At 43.0% G+C, this 24907-nt stretch overlaps 1 protein-coding gene across 1 annotated transcript in view; it reads right to left on the bottom strand.

The window, feature by feature from the left end:
- mcu (mitochondrial calcium uniporter) overlaps positions 1–24907 on the bottom strand; it is a 57123-nt gene that overhangs the window by 7365 nt on the left and 24851 nt on the right. Inside the window, exon 3 of the mRNA XM_053436038.1 lies at positions 1985–2048. Within this exon, the coding sequence (XP_053292013.1) occupies positions 1985–2048 (64 nt within the window). The remainder of the gene's footprint in view (positions 1–1984; positions 2049–24907) is intronic.

Here is a 24907-nt window from a genome sequence, read left to right as displayed (position 1 = left end):
GAATGCATAAGCAGCAGTTTATTGTTTGTTTTGTTTGTGTCAATTTGTCTGGGCTTTTTCTGGATTATTACATTTTGAATATGCGCAGCAGAATCATGAATGGCTTCCAACTTGAACTCTGGAAACTGCCAACTAACCTGAAACGATCCACAACAACGTCACAACAGTTCTACTTCTGCAGCCAATCACAGCTGACATTGGGTGAGAGGCAGGGTCACACCCTGAACTCATCACCAGTCCACCACAGGACTGACATCAGGAGACAAACAATCATTCATGTTCACATTCACATCTAATGGTAGTTTCGAGTCTCCAAATAAACTCATGTGTTTTGACAGTGAATGGAAGCAGGACGGAAACACACAGGCACAGGGGGGACATGCTAACTCTGCACAGAAAGGTTTGAACCCAGAACCACCGTGCTGTGAGCTTATGGTGTCATGCTCAAGTTGACTTTTCTCCAGAAAAAATAAATCAGCTTTAAAGGAGGGTGGTTTGAGACCCAGCAGGGGGCAGTACAGCGGCAGCTCCACCTGCTGGAGGAGTTCAGTGACAGAACAACCAAACTAAGTGCAAGTTCTTAGTCAGCTTACTTTCCTGTCACTGATGTTACCCTGTTGTAAACACCACAAATATATATTCTACAACAAGGCAGGTTAAAACTGTTTCTAATTCAGGAGGTTTTTGTGAATCCTATATATTTATATATCTATATATATATATATATATCATGAGAGATATATATGAACTCTGATTTGTTTCAACTCTGTGTACTTGCTGACGGCATCAAAATAAGCCTTGAGAATACAGAGCAGCTATTTCGATTCGTTGAGCCAACTATTGATATATCTTATTCCGACAGAAAGACACAAAAAAGCTCTAAATAATGCTTTTGTTGTGGGACTTACAATCCAACAGACCTTGAGCTACACATAACAATCCATTCATTGCTTGAAAGGTTTTTCATAACAGCGAATAAAGGAAAAAGAAGGGAAGGACTCAGAGGAGGACAAACAGAAAACATTCCAGTCACGAATTTTGACGTCTACAGTGATTTAGATCTTTTATTTGTCCTTGCTGGGTTTTTTAGCGCCAACATAAGGGCTGTCACTTTGTAAAACCACACAGCAGAGCCAATGATTTGCTCGGTGGCACTTCATTTTTTCCTAGCATGGTAACAATGGTGTGCAATCCAGCTCTACTGGTTTGTAACCAAACAGGTTACAATGATCTTGTACAGCTTATACAATTATCGTGCTGAGTGGCCCCTAATGACAGGGCCATGCATCAACACCTGCGAGCCCACAGAGGAGCGAGATCCAAGCAGCCGCTGTTGCACTCAGCCACCTCTCCCTCCGGCTCAGGACCACTGCAGTGAATCAGCAGATCTCCTCTTGGGCTCGCACCAACAAGTGACGGATCATCGTGTAGCGCGGGCGGCTCAAGCGGGAGTTTCTGGATCGTGTTCAGAGACAAAGGGGCGCAGACATTTCATTGTGCACCGACTTCTTCATTCATTACACTGACAATTTGAAACATTAACCCGAGTGTCTGTGCTGTTCTCCTCCTGCACCTGCTCCCTTTGTCCGGCTTTATCCGAGCATCGCAGGCACACCGTTGAAGGTGTGAGGATATTGGGCCAATCTCGGCTCCAATGCTCCAGCTATTAATGCCCACTTTAAAATCCAATCAGCTTGTACTGTAATGCTGCAGCCGTCTCCTTCCATTCCTCCCCTACCTCTCTATTCCTCTCACTTTTCACACCTCCCCCATTCTCCTGCCTCTCACACAGACGAGCAGATGCTACCCCGAGACAGAGTTCATATAAATGACTACTGGCTGTTAACTCAAAGAGCTTATTCTGTCTGATCGATGCAGAATTCTTTTCTGGTGCAAAAAAGGTTTGTCTTTGATGGTGGCAGGGCCTGGACTTGGGGGTTTGATTTGAAAAGGGAGACACCTGATACGGCTCTTAAGGACTTACCTTCTGGAGCAGTGGAGGAACACAACAGTCTCTGGCCATGCCATGAGGAGCCGCCCCTCCAAACCTGCAGACAGGAAGAGAAACGTGGTAAATGCACTTGTACAGAGCTCCTGCTTATCTAACAGTTCTGTTCTGTCAGCCAGTATGTGACACCAGCCTTATCCATTTACCTCCCTCATTGTTTATGTGAGGCTGACCATTGATCATGTTACAAAATGGCTTACTCTGTTCCAATTTCCCCGAATGCAGATAGCAGCCACACCCAAGAGATTTTCAGATCTAACTGCAGTATAGTCACAGAAATATTCCACGATAGGCTCATGCAGAAACGACCACACACACAAACACACGCACGCACGCACGCATCCAAAAACAGAAACCAGGATGAAGACTCCACAGTGGGAGACACAAGAAGAAAGCAGCCAAATGCAGCTTCAATAACAACAGTGTGGTTAAGCATGAAGTCCCCACACATCTTCTTCACTCTAGACTAGGAGGAGGAGGAGGAGGAGGAGGAGGATGGGAAGAAGACCAACGGCGCAGCAGAGCTTGGGGAAACCCTCCTGTTGTTCATGTGCTTTGCGCATGTTTCGAATTACAGAGCTCGTCTTATTTTCCACTGAGCTGCGGTCGAGCCTTTTATGGCATCAGACACACTGTCACATCTTCTCAGACATCAGGAAATTAAATATGAAGAAAGTGCACGGGGGGGGGGGGGGGGCAAATACATAACTGTTCCGATTAAAGTTTTACTTGTGCGTTCACCTCATAGAACAAAAAAACTGCAACTGATAGATGCACTGTATGAATGTGTGTGTGAATGGGTGAACGGCAAACTGTAATTTAAGGCGCTATGAGTGGTCATCAAGCCCCCAAAAAAAGCCATGCAAACAGTTATCATGCACAAACAAAATATGTCTCTGTTCCTTTGCAGACTGGTTCTAATATTTAACAAGTGCTGCCCACAGCTATGCAACACTGTCTTATTTTGACACTATTCAATGCAGACACATTACTCTCTCCTTTGCGTACACAGCAGCACCACAGAATCACAGGCACGCGTACACGGTTAACCCTGCAGTTTCTGAAGAAATACATCGGACCGCTTTCTCACTATCAACAGACCTCACTGCGTTTTTCCCAGCATGCAGCAGGCCTCAGTGAGATGCACTCGCCCAGCGTACAACTGCTCTAATATCTGATTAATAATATTCACACACTCTCTGACCCTTACAGAGCTGAAGCACAGCAGCAGAGATTCATGAGTCTCACGACGATGATTGTGATTGTGTATTATTTATACACGCCATCACTGCAACCAGATGCTTTTCAATTCAATATCAATGAGATAAGCTACACTGTGGACACCCATCTACCAATCACAGCGTTCACATGCCGGACGGTCGCAAAATGGTCGAAATCAGAGAAGCGAGATCAAGGCGAGGCTGCCAGCGATAAAGTCAGTGGTGTGAATACTAAGAGAAGATTTTCATTTCTCAGGGGGACGGATATCCTGGTTAACAGCAGAAGAAGCTCAAGTATTCAGAAAGCAAAAAAAAATTCCACTGTGTGATTCATGAGACGACCCAGACACAAAGGTCAAGACCTGGGGAATTTGTGATTCATGCGTCATGTTTCAGAATAAAAAATCTCTACAATGCACAGATTTTTTTTAAGGTTAGTTTTGTCTTATACAGATAACTTTCTATAATAACCAGTCACTAACAAAAACCTTACAAGCCTGTATAAAGTTCAAATTTGGAGACTTTGAGTCTGATTTATGGTGAAGTAAAAGCTGTCTTAACTTAACTGCCACAGTCATACGTCATCAAAACAAACTCCGACTTCTTTTTGAAAGGACAGTGGGGGCACCACAGTTTGATTCCCTGTAAACCCAGCGTCAACCTGACAGACACTGCTGCCAATCAACCACTGCTGATTAAATGTCCCGGCTGTCAATAAGAGAATGTGACCGTCAATCAGATCAGTCGTCTAATCCAGCTTCCAGTCCGACAATCCAAACAAGTCTAACTTCTGCAAATGCACAAGGTAGTGATGATGTGGAAAGGGCAAATATTTGGATAAACAAAGTACGAAAGTTAACCACCACTGCAACATGTGACCCTAAAAATCGTAAATTGCAAAAAAGGTTCACACAGCAGAACAAGAGTGACATTAATTGGCAATGAGGTGCTAACCCCCTGTTGTCAGCTCTAGATATTATGAATAGATTACATCTAAATGCAACCCATCACAAGCTCAGTGATTGTCCATATACAGGCCGTGTTAACTTAACTTAACTTAAACCACATATTCAGCAGGTTCGGGTCTATATCTTGATCCGACCCAAATGGCACACTCATAAATATCAGTCCTCTAAACATGCCTGATTTTTTAATATTTCAAATGCCCTATCTCAAAGAGGTAAAGAAAATGAAAAACAAATTCTTAGAATCCATCCCATGATTCAGATACCTCTGGATTCAGATCTGCACTAAAATGTAACGGGTTCTTCCCAGACGCATACCACATCTTTTCCCCAAGTTCTGTGACTGTGACTTCTGCTGTGAACCATAAGGATCACAGGGGGGAAAAGCCTCATCTAAACACCGCCAGGCCAAAGATGACTGAATGTGACAGTAGCTCCATTTAGCGAGTGCTTGTGTCTGTGTGTGTGTGTGTGTCCTAAATGAGAATACTAATTACAGTGCCCTGGCACCAAGAAGAGCCGAAACAGTCGATCGGATGACGTGCTGAGAGAGGCGTTTTGGCTGGTCTGGAATAACTGCACAGTTTGCTGAGAGCGGTCCAGCAAAGCTTTGCCCATTCATTAACTTCAGCTGCTTGAAGCCGGGAGGAAAGATTTCATCGAGATACGCACACCCCACCAAGACGTGGGGCACCATCACAGACGCATGCTAAAGTGTGTGTGTGTACATCCATCTGTGGAGAGACATGTACGTGTGAATGTACCTTTGCAGGTGGTGGTTGCATATGTGTGTGTGTGTGCGTGTGTGTGTCCACCCGTCTGTTCGCCAGCTTGTTTGTCAGCAGTAGTTGCAGAGAGACTGAGAGACCCCCCCACCACCTCCTTTCCCCAACCCCTCCCTCGGCACACAGCCACTGAAACGCTGCCTGAAATATTTAACAGCGAAGCAGCAGTCAATAGCACAGCAACCTTGGAATCAATGTCATACCGCTAAGAGAGAGAGAGAGAGGGAGCGAGAAAAAGGAAGGAGAAGGGGGTATCGAGGATAGCTGGTGGAAGATGGACAGACCAGCCGGAGGAGAGAGAAAAGAGCTGGAGAAGGAGGAGGATGAATGCAAGGATATATGGTGGAGCAGCAGGCGAGCGATAGAGATAAATGAAGGCTGGAGTAAAGAGGTTGTGAGTCACGAGTGCGCTTGCGTTTCCAACCATGTGCTGCGTATACTGTACCCTGCAGCAGACCATCCCTCCCCACTGAAACGTGACTATCGTATGCGCGTGAGAGAGAGAGAGAGAGAGAGAGAGAGAGAGAGAGAGAGAGAGAGAAAAGAGAGAAAAGAGAGAACCGTGAGTATGAGGGGAAAGCAAGGGGGGAGGGCGGAGGGGAGAGGCAGACTTGCCGGGGGAGGATGGTGGGATGGAGGAGAGGGGGACTGCTGATCACTGCAGTAAAGGAATCCCTGGTCTAGAAAGGGGGGTTGCCCCTCAACTTCACCCTCCCCCTCCCCTCCCCTCTCCTCCATTTCTGTCTTCTACTCACAATGAATCCTGATGTGCCGCGTTTTGATCCTCTCTCAATTCTCATCTGCACTGCGCATTAACGTCCTCCGCATTTTACCACGAGCTCACGTGTGCATTTTCTCTTAAATTAATAAACTCCACACTCTCATTTCCAGTATGGTAAATGCACTGCTAGCGGGGACCCTGTAGATGATACGGGTATTATTGTGGGAGAGGAAACTAAATTGGAGATGAAAAAAAAATTGGAGTCCCGAGGGATAGCACAAGGCTTCTTCTTCACAGCTCTAATATAGTAACTGTCTCTCTCTCTATGCTCCAGGGAGAGGTTCTGTGCAGAAGTAACAGTCGGGCTACAAATGAAAGGAAAACCCAACTCCAAAGCCGTTTCTCCAGTGGTCACAAAACCGACTAACACCCACTAACATCTGGCTGGAGAATGGATACAATGTCCGATCACTCCCGGGTCAAATGTCTCTGCAGTGGACACGGACTTTTTTATCCGCTCCAGAATTTGAAGGATGACACACGGGTGAACGCGCTGCTTTGGCAAGACAGACAGTTGAAAGAGCACCTCAGTTTTGGTGCATCTGTGACGTGGAGGATGACGCATCAGGGAAAAGGGCAAACTCCTCTACTGGATATGGGAAAGGAGTCCATCATATTTTTTTAACAGGTTTAGCCATGCTTTAAAACAAACATGTACACCGGCTAATTTTGGGCTAAAAAGAGATAAACGTGTCCTCGTACAAGGTGTCTTATCCACGTGTCTCCAGAGCAGCAGTATCTGGAACGTCTTCCCTTATTTGGTGTTTTAAAGATGGTGGAGGAGAGCACTGTCTAACATGACAGTCCAAAATGTCCCTAGACGTTCAATTAAGTTGAGGTCTGGTGACTGCAAAGGCCAAAGCACATGATTCACCCTCGTGCCCTGTGGATGAGGACACTGTCATCCAGATCCTTCACTCTTTTTTTCAGATTTTCCCTTTAATCCTTCACTCGTCTGTGTATTGATCTTTTGTAAAGATGAATCCTTCTCATACATCACCGCTGCGACAATCCCACACAGACGTGACTGTCTTCATGTTAAAGGGAAGAAAAGGAAAAACCTCAGATTCATACAGTAGAGCCAGGGGAGGAGAGTGAAACTGCTGCATCTCTGTCTACCATCAGTAATCTCCCCTATGTGCCACCGTTTCCTTTTGCTTTGTTTCAGCAGCATAAGGACATTCTTGTCCTCATTTCAGTCCAGTTTACGGATTTTTGCAAGATATAATAGCCTCCTCTTCCTCATCCAAGACAGTCACAGAACCTACTGGTGCAGCTGCTTTGAGATTTGGTTAAAACAAATGTGTTCAGCACAACAAAAGCATAATGAAGTTATTTTTTAGGAGAGGTGTCCATGTGATCAAATGTATGAGATTTGAAAGTAGGGATGACTGAAATAATTAGAAGAGGCTTCGACTGTTGCCATGGTAACTGCCGTCCAACTGAGTGTTTCAAATGCTTCATCTTCGTAAAGAAGGTTATGTTTTCATCGCTGCACATTATGCAGTCAAATTACCAGCACTGACTCAATGAAGATGTTACAGGTTTACAGGTTTCAACAGCCCTACTAAGATGTTCAAAAGGAAAGCTAGGGAATGTGTTGGATAAAGTTGAACGCCAGATATGCTCAAAGGAAACAGATCTAATGAGTCTGGGCAAGTCATCAACTCCCCAAAGTAAAAGTTGAAATTCGATTTTTTTTTTTTACTTTGCAATATCTATTATACAGGCGCAACAGTCCTGACATGACATAGGCTACAGATATACATTTTCACATGCTCTCCCACAACTGGAGAAACCATGTGTCAACTGCTGCTTAGTTTTTTTTCAGCTTGGTTGTTAAGGCTGGATCTAAACGCGAAATGACACAGCAGTTTAAAAAGCTCCGAGCATGAAGTAAAGTGTGTGTGTGTGGGTGTGTGTGTGTGCATGAGGATTAAAGTCGCCGACACGATGTTCATCTTGCAGCGGGGTGAGGGAGGGGAAGCCTCTGTCTTTTATATACACAACGACTGCATCCATCTATGTGGTAATGTGCTGTCTTGGACTGCGGCTACGGACCAGATAATGTGGTTAGTCACACAAAGTCATTCATGAAATCATCCAGGGATAAACACGCTCATATACACCATGTCACTAGAGTGCATACTATATACATCCAATTCTAGGCATGACTGCACACATGCAGCGTAATTATCTTTTAATATTTTACCTACTTTTCAGACACGGTTGGAATGTTTTTTTTCCGCCATTTCATTTTGGGAGAAGTCGTAACGTGTGGAAAGATTTAACGTGAAGAGGCTTGAATCAAGTCCCCAGAGGCCCAGTCGTTTAGGGAAAAGCTACTGTGGAGGATCAGCGTGGCGCTCCATCATGCCACCATGACAGACAAAGGAGGGAGAGGAAGTCAAGATGGGGTCAGCGGGAGATCACTGTGTGAAGGCCGACAGAAGGGATAAATTAACGTGGGGCCAGTCTAGAGGCGGGGACAGACAGATGTGAACGATTCCTGCTTTCGCCCCAAGAAGTGATGGCTGCAGGGAAAGTCTGAATGTGCGATGCGAGAGTGGAAGCGTAAACAAGACACTGACAGCGCATTATATCGCACAACCAATCAGAGCCGTGTTTACTGTATATGACCAACAATTGGCCTTGAAATCCTGCTGACTCCGCTTTGAAGACTACTTCCATGTGGATGTCAGAGTTGGTGATTGAGGTTTATGAGCTATTAAATTGGAAATGCACTGCGTCGACCATCTCATCAGCTGCTGGGAGCAAAATGTGTGGACTACACTCTCGTTCATTAACCCAGTAAGATGTCTGAGCTTCTTCTTGTATCCTTGTGTTTTTATAGGAGATTAAAAGACTGCTGCCTGTGCAGTTTAAAATCTTTGACTCTAATTTACAGTGATGTGCTTTTTTTTCTCGTTTTTTTCCCCTGAGAAATAATTAAATAGCGACTAAATTTGCAAGATTTTATTGTTTACTTGAGACAAAAGCTTACTTTTTACTTCCTTGCATAATCACATATTCTCTTAAATATCTGTTTGGATTGCTGAATCCCCAAAAATGCTAAACATAAATGATTATTTTCAACAACCAGTTAATCTTGATTAAAAAATGTTTGTGTAACTGGTTCATTTTGTTGTTTCAGGGCTGATGCGGATACTGATTTTAGAGGGAAAAACAATTACAACATTGGTATTGGCTGACCCTCTCGATTTTTATTTACAGCTTTAAGCTCTATTGGCAGGATATTTGCATGTGTTACTCAAAGACCGATCTATTGTTTTATGTATTATTTCTCACAATATTCAACAATTCTGACACGAAGATGAATGCCAATTAACTGATTATCGAATTGTTTATTCTTTTTCTGTCGACTGATTTATCGAAAACTGTACTACTACTGTAAAAGCCTGAATTCCCTCACACTGAAGGTAAAGCACAGCAAATGGGACCAAAACCTTCTGGCTCACATCTTATTACTGATGCAGCTGCTATGTAAAGGGCATATTGTGTCAGTGTAGTGGAGCTGATGTCTCTCTCTCTCTCTCTCTCTCTCTCTCTCTCTCTCTCTCTCTCTCTCTCTCTCTCTCTCTCTCTCTCTCTCTCTCTCTCTCTCTCTCTCTCTCTCTCTCTCTCTCTCTCTCTCTCTCTCTCTCTCTCTCTCTCTCTCTCTCTCTCTCTCTCTCTCTCTCTCTCTCTCTCTCTCTCTCTCTCTCTCTCTCTCTCTCTCTCTCTCTCTCTCTCTCTCTCTCTCTCTCTCCCCTCCACTCAGCCTCCTGCAGCCCACACTTCCCCGCCGTGGGGTTAATAAGTTGAAAAGCACAGTAGCAAGCGTTCCGAGCGAGGCACTCCCAACCCCCGGCACCGACACACCCACACTGTCTGTCCCCTGCATTAATACAGACAAAAAAGCAGAAATTCGCCTAGATAAGGTGGGCACTCAGCAATTGCTAGAGAAGAAAGTGGACTTAAGTACAGTGTGACAGTAATCACTCTGTCATTTCTTCTGCCTCAGCCCCAACAAGCTTATGTAACAAAAGAGAGAATGCTGCCATTTCTTTCGACTGTGTTCCTCGCTTGGTAAAAGCCATTAAAAGATATGACATCTGCAGTCACATTCTTCAGCACCACAGTATTAAGTAATCTCTGCTCACAGACACATACTGAGGGGGAAGCCGTGACAGAGCACAGTGCACCCCACGAAAGCCCACACCAATCTGATCTCTCCACTGCAATGCAGAGTTGATAGTGAAAACAACCTTCCCCTGATCAGGCAATTTCAAACATCATGCAGAACCCCTACACCGGTTACATCGAGATATGAATACTTCCGGCTTCATCTTTCATTCCATTTCAGTGAATTGCCTTTCAGACTATGGTCATGCGTGGATTTATTAATGCTGGCTCATGTCTCGCTTAATCCATGGGATAAGACTGAATCCCATTACACGAAGGCTACTTCAGGAGGGCAGGTTTGAGCCCGCATACCCTCATCACCCCTGACACCGCCAACCCCCACCCCTCCCTTGGACCCAGCGACACTGGAACCTGATGCATTATTAAACAGCAGTGCAGGCTTTCACGCCTGAGTTTACAAGACAGCCACCGTGCTTCACAGCTCTGCTCCTCCAAGGATTCAAATCCAGCCGAGGAGCAGAATCTGCATTGCCCCACTGCTCTGGGTCACATTTGAGATCAGAGTGGTGTAGTGTATGTACAGTATGTGTGTGTGGGGTCACTGTGCAGGAACATACAGCTCATACAGCAGATGGCACTCACTGCTTGTGTCAGTGTTAATTTCAGTGCAGGTCACGCGATACTCTTTCCCTCAACTCTAGGAGACTGGATGAAAGTTCTTTTATGGCTGTAATTTTTTCGGTATCCTTCTCATCTTAACTTCCTCTAACCTTATCGTTTTTTTTCAGTCTTTTGAAAGTTATTGAGACCCTGCTGACATTCAGAGACATACAGTACATCTAAGACATGCATTGGTGAACAGCTCGTTGGCCAGCGATTGAGTTGACGGAACACAGAATCCATGCCTGAGATGGGACGTCATTGTGACTGTAGACTAGAGGCACACCCATGTGCTTCTGAGGGATCCTGAAATAAAACAAACTATGCAAATACCAATGGTCCGCCTGCTTCGGCGCAATAACATTTTGGACAGGATGCACGCCGAAATCGATTGTAATAAGCTGGACGCTTGAATATAATCATTTGAACATGTGAGCTAACGCTGGCTGTATCACGTTCTTTATGTGTGTAAGCTAACTGTTTACGTGTTCTCTAATTGGTGTATTACTAGTGAGTTTTTGAGGGTCCATCCATGGTGTACTTTGAAAAGTCTTTATACAGTTAAACAGTTATACTGTGGGGGTAGTCCTGTATTTTGGGATATCTTTCACACCAGATGAAAATAGTGGTGACATTTTTTAATTAGCCTGGTACCTTATATAACTAAATAGGGTTAGCCTGAAGAAATAGCGGCCTGGTGGTTTGCATGAACATGGTGACCTGGGACAGAGTCAAATTCCTGCCCTGAATTATTGTTTCATCCCCTGAAGGAATGCCTGGAAATCCAGCCTCACACACACACCGCCAACACATCAGCCTTGATCTAAGGGTAGAGGCCTGCAGCGCCCTCACATCACACATATTACACACCAATCAATACTGCTGAATAAGCACTGTTCAATGCTGATTATCCTCCCTTTCTTGCTATTCCGACCACCTGCAGCAGAACATGGAGAGACTTGCTGTCCGTCTACTTCCCAACATTAAAGTTATCCAATTTGCAAGGGAGCACAGCTACATTTTGCACCAGCACTTCCCACTGTTATTGGAAGCATTAATTATAGTATCTCACATTCATTCCGTCTAAATCGGTGCAGTGTCCCTCTGTGACCACTTTGCCTCTTGTCCTGCTGAATCTGCTTTTGGCAACTGAGAAAAGACAACATTCTTCCAAGGTTTGTTTTCCCCTTGGTGTCAGAAATAAATGGTCCTTTTTTCGAAGGATTCTTGGGGCCAAAACAATCCCTCGAGGATTCAAAGTCCATGATCATTTTTATCAAAACCCACACAGAAAAAACATTGTGTTCAGAGCAAATGCATCAGTACAAGGTCATCACCAATTTATCTCATCTGTGACGCTGAAGGGCACAAGATGCTCTACTTTCTCCCTTTCCTGCTTCATCTCTTGCCTTGCTTCCAAAATCTGAACCCCTGTTAAGTTCCAGGAAAGAGACAAGTAGACTGTACATAAAGATGGACAACATGACAGCTCGTCAAAGGGGAAGCCAACGAGGCTCGATCACCTCATTGCTGTCTGCGGTATATGTCATTAAACCCACCTCCTCCGTGTTAGTGGATGGGACATGGACATTTCTGTCATTTTAAGGTGTTCTTGTTCTGTTCCCATGTTCAAGGTTGGATATAATTGGTTATATGATGATACATAAATAGGGTGAAACCTCATGGTTGACAGCTAAGACTGACTCCTGGTTTGTTGAGTATGCGTGTCGCCAGCACGGACTCTCCAAAGGACAGCATTGGTGCAAGATACCAGTGTTCCAGTGCAGGATACTTCAGCTGTATTTCTGTATAGTGTGAGGAAGTGAAGATACCTTGTCTCTCTTTAAATAAAATCAATGGGGCAAATATATAAAGTTTGTGCCTTGTGAGTGACTCTTATAACTACTATGGTTAATCAAAATTAAACAAAAAATTTGCATTTGTCGTAGGCTTGGTAGCAAATTTGAGACATATTCAATAGATTGCTGTTAACTTCCATACATTTAAATTTACAATTCTACATCCTTTAAATTTACTGTAAAAAACTTTTTATAAAGACTTCTACAATTCCCAATCGACCACATTCACCTTCCAGCTATTCTCAAGTTTTGAGAATCCGAAAGCTACAAGAGGCGCAGAGATTTTCTCGGGGATAGTTCGCCTGAGAAATTCCCTAATTAACTGTCAGCTGAGACAAAACATGCAGTAAAACTCGATAGTGAAAATGTCAAATTTGAAATTCAAGGCAGCTAGATGACTATTAATCCTGATTGGGGAGCTGCTATTCTTTTGTCCCCACCTCCAAGCTTTTAGTGAGCAATGAGGTAGAGTGGAATTTGCAGTATTGTTTGAGTAATAGGTCAGACCCCTGGCAACACAATGCTTTGACCTGGAGGTATTAAAACTGTCCACCTGGTCAGGATGGATGAGAGGGCATACGGGAAATTGATAAATATCTGGATCGGCCTGGATTTACATTCAAAGGTAATTTGTAGGCGACTCTTTTCATAGAAAAACTTTAACATACTCACATCGTACTGAGAACCATTTGAGGCAGCTGTAATAACCTACAACTTGTTAGTTAATATGACAGCTGCTGCCTTAAATGGTCAAAAAGCAGCATGTTTTACTTAATGTTCCCCTGATGCAGAGCTGACCATGGATGTTTGAATCTCTGAGAGCGTGTATGGTGACATTCTGAGCAGCGATCAGTGTCTCACAGTCTATGAAGCAGCAGCTGTTATTTATGGACCCGAGCCTGGGAATGCTCCCTGTGAGAAACTTTGACAGAGTTCTCCCTCTCATCAAGATGTCTTTCCTCTGCCGCCCCCTCATGCTTTCAATATGACTCGGACTATTAAGTTACACGACTGATACATTCAGATAATGTCACCGAAAATAAGGCTTTCAAAAATGTAGCGGTGTCTGTGTTTATAATTTTCTATATGCCGCAATAATATGAGAAGAAACACTTTAATTTATGTTAACATTTTTGTATTTAAATTGTAAAAATAAATAAATACTTATTTACATTTAAAAAGGTTTGATAACGAGATCTCAGGAATTATTGCCATTTATTATGTGTAATGGCAAATATAAATATATCTATATTAATATATGACAATACATCTGTGTCATACATTTTTTACACTCCAATATCAATATGGGTTAATACACTCCCCAAAATCCTGTGCTCTACTGCAATGTCTACTGCACCATATACCGAGAATATTGGTGCTTTGTTCTCATGAGCTCAGTGGTGAGCTTTCAATGTGCAGCATTAGCCGTCCAGCCTTATGAGTGGATGGTCAGTGGAGAGGACTTGAAACTCTGGTAAACCCAATCAACAACACTTTGCCCTCTTGGCTGTTTCAGCAGGTCTGTCTGAGTTTGACTTTGCAGCGGTCCCCGTAGACATATGGCATGAAGACATGTCAGAGCTCGAACTGGGCGAATTAATGTGACTCAGACACACACTGAAGCAGACGCTGCTGAAGGGAGACTGCGGCACCACAACCGACTCGTACAGAACATTGCAACACACACCTTGTCGTCATGTGGGCATCTGTAGTGAGTCGGTTGATTTATAGCCTCAGATGATGAGGATTTAAAAAAAAAGCATTTAAAAAAAAGTGTATAGACTTTCAAAAATCTTTATGCATGACTAGTCATCGCCTCAACTTAGTCGTTTCCGGTCGCCACTGAGCACCACAGTCACTTTCCCTTCCCAGTGAGGGTGTAGACCGCCATATGCCTCCCCTACAGCAACCAGCTGCTCCTTTGACCTGACACCAAGGTGTTTCAATGGGAGAGCAAAACCAAAGCATGGGAACCAACACTGTGTGCCTAGCGGTGGTTTCTGAGCAGGTATGCAATTTCTGTGTACATGAAAGATGAGGGGAAAGAAAAATGAATGGAGCTGAAAGGGCAGCTGTTAGTTTGAAAAAAAGGAGTGAAAACTAGAGAAATGTTTTTACTTTTTAAGGGCACAGCAGTATAAATGTTCCTTCACAGCAACATTAAATCAATACTCACAGATCTGTGTCACTCCGACGTAGTAAAACCTATATTTATGGTGCCTCGCCGTGTAGAGTACCTTGACTTAGGACTTCAATTTCGCATTCTGACAGAAACTCCAGACAAAGCCATCCATCCATACACAAATAATTGAATTTGTATTTTTCCGTCTATCCTTCGGGAAGTAGCCGAAATAGAGTTGAACATAAATCACAGTAAGACAATTCTAACAGCAAAAACTAAAAAAAATGTTGCTAATACTACATTGTTGGGAACTATGCACACTGTAACATATGCTTCTTCTTTATGAAATGCTCTATATAAGTAAAAGACATGCACATGTAAGGAAATATCAGTGCATTGTCCCAGTTCTACTGACTAATGACAGAGGAAATCTGCACTCAGTGACAGTGTGGTAAAACAAGAAGACACAATTTGTTCATAATTTTTTTTTAAACATTAAGGGGGTAATATCACAAATCTTCTTAGTATTCATACAAATATTAGTCATAGGTAAGTAGAATCAAAAACTGTAGAAGACCAAGGAACCAAACACACTCTCCATGACATTTCATTTTGGTCCTCAGCCTTTTATAGTGTGTGTGTGTATGTGCGTGTGTAAATTTGTTAAGGGAGTTCAAGTGATTATAGTGGGCAGGACTATTTTCTTATAACTAAAGTTGGTAATCCTGGGTAAGCAAGCAAGAGCAGACAACACAATGAAAAACGTATTAAACTAATACATCTAACCCCCTCCCATCGGCCCTCTCATCAAAGCTACGCCCCCAAAACAAATGAACCAGCACTGACAACTGCCAGAAGCCGACTTTTGCAGTGACTCGCTGGCTGGCTCGTGGATATCGTCTCCGCTACGGCAGTTTTATGCCTCTACGGCTAGAGACCGTGGTCATGTGCAGTGAGAGCACCCCTAACCCAGTCACTCAAAAAATGAAATTAATGTTTTGTATCAAACTTTTCACAAGAAATGTGTATGAACACCTTGGACCACAGGAAACTGCCGGAGACGGAACTGAAGGCTGGAGAAAAAGCTAACATAACTTAATGAGACGTGCTGACCTTCCACTTTAATACCAACAGCATCAATAAAGGAGACATCATTTCTACACAGTTTTGAGACAGAGGGGATGGCTTGAATTAACAATAAGAGGAGTTATGAATGAGTTATGGAAGCACATTGCCAGCTGTGCTAGTTTTTAGAGTTCACCAAATTGTCCTGCAGGCAAGTTGCACCTTTCATCTCGTATTAAATGAGGATGCACAGATGAAGTCAATTGTGGACCAAGGCTAAAACCTCAGTTTGGCAAAGCTACAACCGTCTCCACAGCTCTCATTAAAATAGAATCATGTCAGTGTTAAAATAAGACAATGCTGCCTTTCAGTGTAGGGTACTGTATAAGAGTGACAGCCGGTCTCGGGTCCTGTTTGTCAGATTGTTGATAACAGCAAAAGCTTCCGTCCTTGCCAGTCACAACAGGCGTCGAAATTTCACAGATCCTGTGCCGGGGGGGCCGGGTGAGGAGAAGCTCGCTCTCACTCAGTCTGCAGGAACAAGGGCAGAGTCTGTGAACGTCTGTCATTGTGCCAAACTGCAGGGCCGGGGGAATGGAAGTCACTGCAGTCAGATGAGCAGACAGCCCAGCCTTCAGATCGCAAAGGGTTCTGGGAGGAATCTCGCACCCGCCCTGTTATGTGAAGCTCCCTGCTCCACCAAGTCTGGGAGTCATGACACCCACCGCCCTGACCCGCAGACCACACAAAGTCAGCTGATATTAATATTGGATCAGGCTGAATGGCTGATGATGACTTTGTTAAAGAACGTGCCCGTCCTCTAATCTCGCCTCCTGCTCCTCCTCTCATCTCTGCCCTTTCTTCTCCCCTAAATGACACCATGACCCAAAACTAAAGAGAGCCAGTCCGCCTCCGTAATACTCCGACAATGACTCGTCTTCATATCTCTTTGTCCTTGTGACCCCTTTCAAAATATCTTAATCCTCATCTTCATTGTGCCGCCATTCTTCTTCCGTCCCAATGTGAATGTGATTTGACTCTCCCATCTTTCTCGAGGGCCTCCTCCACGGCGCGACACCCCGCTGCCATTGTTTCCCTCTCCCCATCAGCTCAGATTTTGGCACATGAGCTCAGGCAAAGGCACCCAGGTCTCTCCATCACATCTCCTCCCACAGCAGACTAACCACTGCAGCTCTGCCTTCTTCCCGTGGTTTTGCTACCAAGATTATTCAAGTGGTTAAGTTACCTTGAAACAGAAGACATCATGTTCTGTTTTGCAAGAATTCTGAATAACATGAGTGATGATTTATTCAAAGGGTGACATGCTACAAACGAGGCGTCTGTCTGAAAGCAGCTCCTCACGGCGTCACCTCTGACAAGCTGCCAGACACAGCACGGCGCCGGCTTGACCGCGAATGTTAATTGGAACGAAGTGTTTTGATTGATGCATTTTCTTCAAAAAGCTATTTACTGATATACATTTTATTTTTACAGCTTGTCCTTGAAGACAATAACAAGACCTTCACAAAGTAAAAGGGAAATAACACAGCTGAATGTGGAATACGTTATTCGTTTACAAGGTGAAATAAAAATAAATGATGCAAATATACATCTGATAGACTATACTGCATAGATGCCATTAGCGCTACAAGTGTATTTATAGTAATTAGTTGCACTAATCAGAAATCATAAGCCTTGAACATCATCCCTGTGCTCCAATAAATGATATATGGACTTAAGAAGGTCAGACGGTTGACAAGGACGGTTATATTAATGAATGACCATCTTGTTAATAATTAAAATTAAGCTCTTGATTTTCTTGATCCGTCATTAAGAGCAAAAAAACCATTACTGATACAAATAATTGTCGATTATTCAACAGTATATTGATACTGTTAATGTTGAATCTACTGTCAATGTCAGTTTTATCTGCAAACTAAAAGCTGCGTAGTCCTGAATTTCAGCACAAACTGTACAGACAAACAAGCAAGACTCAACAACAAGTGTAAGAGGACCTGAGTGAGGACTTTAAAGTCAATCCACCAGATGCAGTTGATCATTCATTTTAAATTTGTTCTTTTCAGACTATAACTTTTACAAAGTTATGATGAGTTGCTAAACTTATGGCTGGTTACACTCAAATCATGGTTTAAGGCAGGGGTCTTCAATGTTTTTCAGGCCAAGGACCCCCAAACCGGTGGAGAGATGGAGCAGGGAACCCCTACTATATATAGATAGATAGATAGATAGATAGATAGATTACTTTATTCATCCCCGAGGGGAAATTAAGTCGTCATAGCAGCCGGTACATTTGAATACAATAAAATACAATATATTGTATACAATTGTGTTTTATATTAAACTGGGCCTAGTGCCATATATAAGCATAGCTACCCTGTTATTGTGCATTCAATACTAAGCTATTGAAATATTACACAGGTTCATATATTCATGTTTTTAATTTAAACATTTGCACGGTACAGGATGGCCATGCCACTGCCATTTAGAAACATAACTCTTGCATACAAAACTGAGCTATTAAAGTAATTCACAGATTCATGTTTTAATTTGAAACATACATGTAGAAGAGAGAGTGAATCCTCAAGCCATCTATGGATGCCACACATACTCCCACATTAGTGAGATGTCGGACCCTGATGGGTACCACACAACTTATCTAACCTTGGAAGGATGGAGGTTGTCAGGCAGAGGGTCATATCAGCCTCACAATATGTCCGATGCATGTTAATGTGTATTTAAACACATTTAAATTTGTGGGAAAAAAAATAGTTTGAAAATAAATCAAAAATTATAAAAAATATTTAAACAATTGTGTAATCAACCAAACATTTCGCGACCCCCCTGCAGTACCTCCGCGGACCCCTAGGGGTTGCGGACCCCCTGTTGAAGACCTCTGGTTTAAGGTGTAAACATAATCAATGGGTTTGATCAGACAGGAAACCGAGGGGCAGAAACTGTCAGTTAATGTCCTGAAAACTAAATCTGCATTTTTTATATTTATTATTTGATCAGGAAAAGCAAAGCACTGAGTTTGTTTAGTAAAGGAACGTTACTAGGAACTTCCTGCCATTGGTCTGATGGATTGAAAAATCCAAAAATGATACAAATTACTGTAATTTGATCCGGACAAAAAAACACATCTTGTGGTTGGACTTAATTTCGGTCAGTTTGTCCGTACACATGCTTTTATTTGCCTTCTGCCTCCCAACACATTCAACATCTAAGCAACATTGGAATCCAATATCAAATCCAGATCTCCTTTCACCGATATTTCATTTAATCAAAATCTGAGAAGGCTGACACTAGACACACACAAACAGATCAATAATGTAATTAGACACAGAGATGCTATCTGAGCCTCACAGGTAGTTTCGAGCTTTACTAAGCCTAAGCCGATCGTGCTCTGTGTGTCATGAAGGACTAACCGGTCGGATTATGAGGAAACAAACTAAAGGATTTCTTTGTTACTCTGCATCACTTCACTGAAACCCAGGAGGATTGTTCTCCCCACATCAGCAGACAAATGACACTTGAAATCAGACGTAGCGATCAAAACAGACAATGGCATCATAATTAAAAGCCGAGTTAATGAAACCAAAAAAAGTTTTGTTTGTGGTTTTAGACGTTGAGGTACAACAAGGTGATTGATGTTTGTGGAGGGAGAAAAAAAATTCTGTTAACTCCAGTTGTGTGATATTGTTAACAAAGAGTTAGAAAACCGGTTGTAGAAGTGTGTAATCTGTGTGTTTCCTCATTATTCCTCCTCGTCTTCTGTCTTACTTCCACCCATGAAAGATAAAGAAAACTAAAAGGTTCAAAGAAGCATGAAACAATCAGCTCCGTCCAGCTTTTATCCGCTCTGATTATTAGTCCCTGCTTGCGTGAGCCATTGACGTAAACTGTACACACAGGGTTCTTTTTACACATCGCTCATTCAAATAGAGAAGCGGTTACGCAACCTTTAAATGTTAATTACGTAAATGTGATTTCAGGCCGGTCTCAATTTCCAGTGAAAACCTGCCTGAGGTTAAGCAAGAGATATACGAGCTGTGTCGCAACTCGCATGTCAGATGTCCGAGGGTGTGTTTGCTGTGACATGGTTATAATAATAATCACTCAGGTTCAGTGTTCCCTTCAACAGGTACAGCTGAGGTGTGAGAAAGGACTTGTGATCAGATATTTTCCCCTTTGTTTTTATAGAAATCTCCTTCCAGGCGAGAACACAAAACGACTACAAATGCTCCAACAAGCGTGCTGGGCTAGTGGGAGGTTATAAACTGTATATCAACGATCAGACAAATACCAGAGGAGAACATTGTGAGCTCCCTCGATGAGGCATAATACCTTTAACAATACAAGCTTATCTCTTTTTAAATTGTAGCTTTGCTTAACATCTTTTCGTCAAATTATTCACTCTCCACAAACATCAATCACCACCAAACCTAATGATAAGCACAAAGCAAGAGTGGGCATGAAGTAGCGAAGTAAGTTGTGACCTCTTTGTTTCTCAGACGCTCCTTTTTACATGATTCTTTGAATATCTGCACGTTATATCTCTGTTTTGGTGACTTGAATACTTCCTACTGCTAATAGTCACTTTTATCGTTACATATTCAAACACTGGTCCTCTCTTTCGCATTATTACACTTGATATTTTTGCACTTATTTACTTACTCTTTTATATACTAGTATAATCTTTGTTGTTTAAACATTGGCAAGACCTGGCACAAGAATTTCTTTCAGGTTTGATAAAGGGCCATATTATTGTTCTCTTTGCAATGTTCCTATAAATATAAATCATAACTACAACTAGATTTGTTTAAAAAAAAAAAAAAAAAAAAAAAAAGTACAAATGTTATTATTCTAAGGCAAGTTCTGGGGTTATAAGAAGAGACTTTGGTTACTACAGTTTCCGAGCTTGATTTAAAGAGGTTTATTCGCAACTGACATTGTAGATAATGTTGTTTCAACAAGTGTATGACACACTAAATCTAAATATACGATCTTCTGCCTGTTTGAGCCGAATTTGCAGAGTTGTGACTCAGAGAAGAAGTGCGACGTTTGACTCAAATTGTGGCAATTAATGTCACACACTATCTGTGCCTCCTCTTCTACTCCCAAGGGAGTAGTGCCTCAGTTTGGAAACCTCTTAAAACTTGAAAACCTTGTTTCAGAGAATGAAAAGAGTGAAAAGACAGGATGTTACATAGCACTATTAAAAGAAGAATAGCTGCTGATTTGCTCGGAGTGGATATATAAAACACAGGGTGTTTTTATGCTTGACTAAAGCCTTTATGTTTTCGGTTAAGAGCATCTCTGAACTTTGTGGCCACATTACAAACAAGACAGGTTCTCTCCCACACTGTTTACAGTCAATCAGTGTAGATGGAAGACAGGGCACAAACTCTTGCTGACTTGACTCCATAAAAGGAAAAGAAGCGATGGAAACGTGCAGAAAGAGAGAGAGAGAGAGGGAGAGATAGAGGCACTCTGCAGGAAACGTTTACATTAGAACAAAACCGTTCGAGGGGTAAATGGTGTTTGTTAATTCTGCTTGGGCATTTAAATAGAGTTTCCATGGCCGTCTTCCTGGAGAAAACAGCAGCTATTCTTTTGAGAGATTAGCCATCTTAAAACTCCTCACCTCCTCGCCTGTGCACTGAGCTGTTTGCACAAAGCGGCTGACTCTGCTCTTGAACTACATCCACCTGCCAAAGATTAAACAATGTGTGCCGGGAGAGCGTAGATTACTGACAAAAATCACTCAACAGCGATGGAGAAGGGAGCAATAAACACTGGAAAGCTAACATTGTTCTTTCTTTACTTATCTGTGTCTGCTCTTTAAGAGAAACGTTACATGTCAGGGAGGATTCTTTCTCAGGAAGAGGGAGAGATCATCTTGACATGGACAGGCTTTCTGAAGACATGAGAAAGGGAACAGGTTCAAAGTGCCTGTCAAGGGAGACTTGCTTCAGTCTACTTACTGCAGACTGCAGTTGAAACCACCTTCCCTGCCCCTTCTTTGATAATAAATCTTTACCAACTCCCATGACAATTTTTCCTCATTTAATTCTGTCAATGTTATCTTCAGTCCATCCACCAGGGTACCCCGCAGTTTAAACTGCATGAATTTCCAATGAGGAGCCAGCATCTTGTTACCCCCCCATTTAGATTTCTCTCTTCATCCGTCAGCATGACATTTGACAACTTCTCTGCATCTCCACGGCTCCCATCTGTAGAAGCTGAGGCGCAGATGGGTCGAGAGGTCCATGCATGAACAGTGCTGCTGAGAAGGGTGCTGGTGTGTGTGTGTGTGTGTTTGCCCTCTGTGTTATGAGTGTGTGTGTGTGTGTGTGTGTGTGTGTGTGTGTGTGTGTGTGTGTGTGTGTGTGTGTGTGTGTGTGTGTGTGTGTGTGTGTGTGTGTGTGTGTGTGTAGCCATGACCCATCAGGCCTTGTGGGAAGCTGCAGCTAAACTGATGGATGCCAAGGAACAACAGAGGGAGGAGGGGAGAAAGGGAGGGAGTGCTGGCTTAGCTAAGTAGGAGACAAGTGCTTGTACTGCAGCAATGCAGACGTGAGGGAGGGAGATGTCAATGAGATGAAAAGTGTATAAGTGTCACATATCGCAGCGTGGCACATTTAGAGGCGACAAGTCTCGGCAACCTCATGTGAAATCTTCCAAAATATCTGTTCGCTGTCACCGCTCGCCGTGCTGTGGTTGTGACAGTACGCTCCTCGGCCTACCTGGGAGAGGAGAACAAACCCTGGCAGAAAAAACCCTGCTGAGCCTCCCACGCCCCCCCCCCCCTCCCTTGGCCTCTAAACAAACAGCTCTGCCTCCGGACGATCCGTGGCAGGGACTGGGACACTCGTGACTATCGACTGGCTCTCAGCTCCGTTGTTTCACCCCCATGTAAACATGATCTTGCTAGGACGACCCATGGCCCGTCTTATATATATTTCCTCTACACTCATTCCCCCAACCCTCCCTTCACTGCCTCTCAGAGCGGCCCGCTGAAGTAAAATGTAAACACAGTCCGAGGGAAGCCTCTTCTCATTTTTCACTGTACAACCACCACCCCCACCCTGTGCAAACATACGCCTGGCCTTCTCCATTTCATGCAGCCCAATGACACATAAATGCACGCGCACTAACACAATCAAAGCGCACTGAGCACACACTTGCTCCCATGCACGTAAACCACAGAGTACACACGAACACAGAAAGAAGAGGAGACGAGCTAATGCACGGCAGGAGGATTGCAAGCACTCAAGGAACAACTATCCTGTTCTCGTCATAAAATGTTCATCCCCAGAAAGCTTGTTGGTGGGCCAAGCGCATTTCCGGGTGAAAAATATACACACTTAACCTTGAGCTGATCGTTTTAACATAATGCGTCTCCTTTATTGGATTCGAGCTGGACCTTTCTCACAGGAATACCAAGTGCAAAGAGTTGATGTCTGAGGAAGAATCAAGTTGGGGCGGAGATGAAGGACGAAGACGAGTCGTTGTGCCAGATCTTATGACTGGACGTTATGTTCCACTGGAAGGACACTGAAACGACACCTTGAGCTGAGAACAGTGTGACTGTCTTGTTCTGACTCTCAAGAGCCACCATGTAGGAAGAGACTAAACTCACACGTGTGTGACTAGACTCTGATATGAATGTGTACCTTTTTTCATGCAACCTGTCATATGTTCTTTTGGAACAAAATTATGCTACTTTTCTTAATTCATTTTAAATTTTCTCTAATTTCTAAATTAATAAAATATATAAATATATCAAATATTAAGCCTAAATTGCATAATTTTGTCAGAAGTGTTTAACAGCGATACCTTAGCATTGAGAAAGCAATCTTCAGTGAAGATTGATGAAGATTAGGGTTACATCAAAAATCTCCTTCACCGTTTCAACTGCAACTCCAGGCCGAACATTTACTGTGAAATTCAGTCCTTGTCAACACTACTGCAGTAAGAGCATCTCCATCCACACAACACTCATCTTACAAAATGTCTCCTCTCAACACAAGAACACAATAACTACAGACGCTCAAACAATCATGCCAGTAGGTGGCGATAAAGTATGTATCGATAAACAATACATCAAATACCAGAAGAGAAAATTGTGAGCATGCTTGGTGAGCTCAGGCCCAAGTAATATTGGGAGACGCAGACGCCTGTGAATACCGGTAGTGTGGTGCAGTGATGCAAACTTAGCTGCAAATTTGTATGTATGCAAACATGCAGATAATAGAGATAACACAGAAACAATAACAATAAAGGTGTTTGGAAAATCTTACATCTCTCTGACTTAAAACTCTGTTTGTATGTGGACGAGAGCCTTATACACACTCACACAAAAGTGTTGCAAGGTGTCCGTAGCAGTGTGGGCAGGGATGCAATTCATCATAAATCTTGGAATAAGAATGTGACTGCAGATTCCAGGTGTGCTCTATGACGACGTTCGATTTGTCAGCATTACGATGTTCTTCTGTTACGTATCACAACAAATACTACATGACCTTCAAGAATCTGTATAAAAATGTAGAAACAGACAATGAGACAAATCTGGCGGGATCCAAAAACAGATGGCCACAGTCAATCAAATTAATAACTTAGGAAGAAATTCATATGGAATTGATGTCACCCGAATGGGCCCGGCAATGCGCAATAACCCAGAGTCATCTTTTATTTTGTCAGACAACCAAATTCACGCTCAGGGCGTTGAATACCAGACTGTGTAGCTAGTGCTTGCAACATCTGCCAGTCGATTAAGTATATTATGATAGCTTACATGACTCTAACTCAACTGAGCTAATGTTAACTCTCTCTGGCACTACTTGTAAATGTTTTTGGCGTACGCACATAGCTATTAGGTTTCTATTTCACACACACACACACACACACACCATAGTGTTGTGGTGAAAGTACTTGGGGGCATTCCTCTTAATACATTTTCTTTCGCACAGCTTATTTTTCAGTTTTACATTATACGCTTCATTCGCATAATTCCAAATCCATATTTGACGGTTCGGTGGTAGATCTGGCTTCATGTGCCCGCGCAAACAAACCATTTCATGTAAACAACAGCGAATCAAGGCCGCGACACCCCCGGTGGAGAGGTTGCTTTTGAACAGTGAGGCTGTTGGAATACATTTGAATAGATTTGGCTTCATCAAACGGCTGCCGTCCAGTGACCTAACTAATCGTCAAAGGATTCTCTTGCATGTTAATCACCGGTAAACTGAAAATAATAGAGACAACAACAGATT

The sequence above is a fragment of the Pleuronectes platessa genome, chromosome 12 (assembly GCF_947347685.1).
Source record: "Pleuronectes platessa chromosome 12, fPlePla1.1, whole genome shotgun sequence".
In the NCBI taxonomy this organism is placed as follows: domain Eukaryota; kingdom Metazoa; phylum Chordata; class Actinopteri; order Pleuronectiformes; family Pleuronectidae; genus Pleuronectes; species Pleuronectes platessa.
The sequence above is the reverse complement of the archived record's forward strand: the minus strand, read 5'-3'. Positions and strand labels throughout refer to the sequence as shown.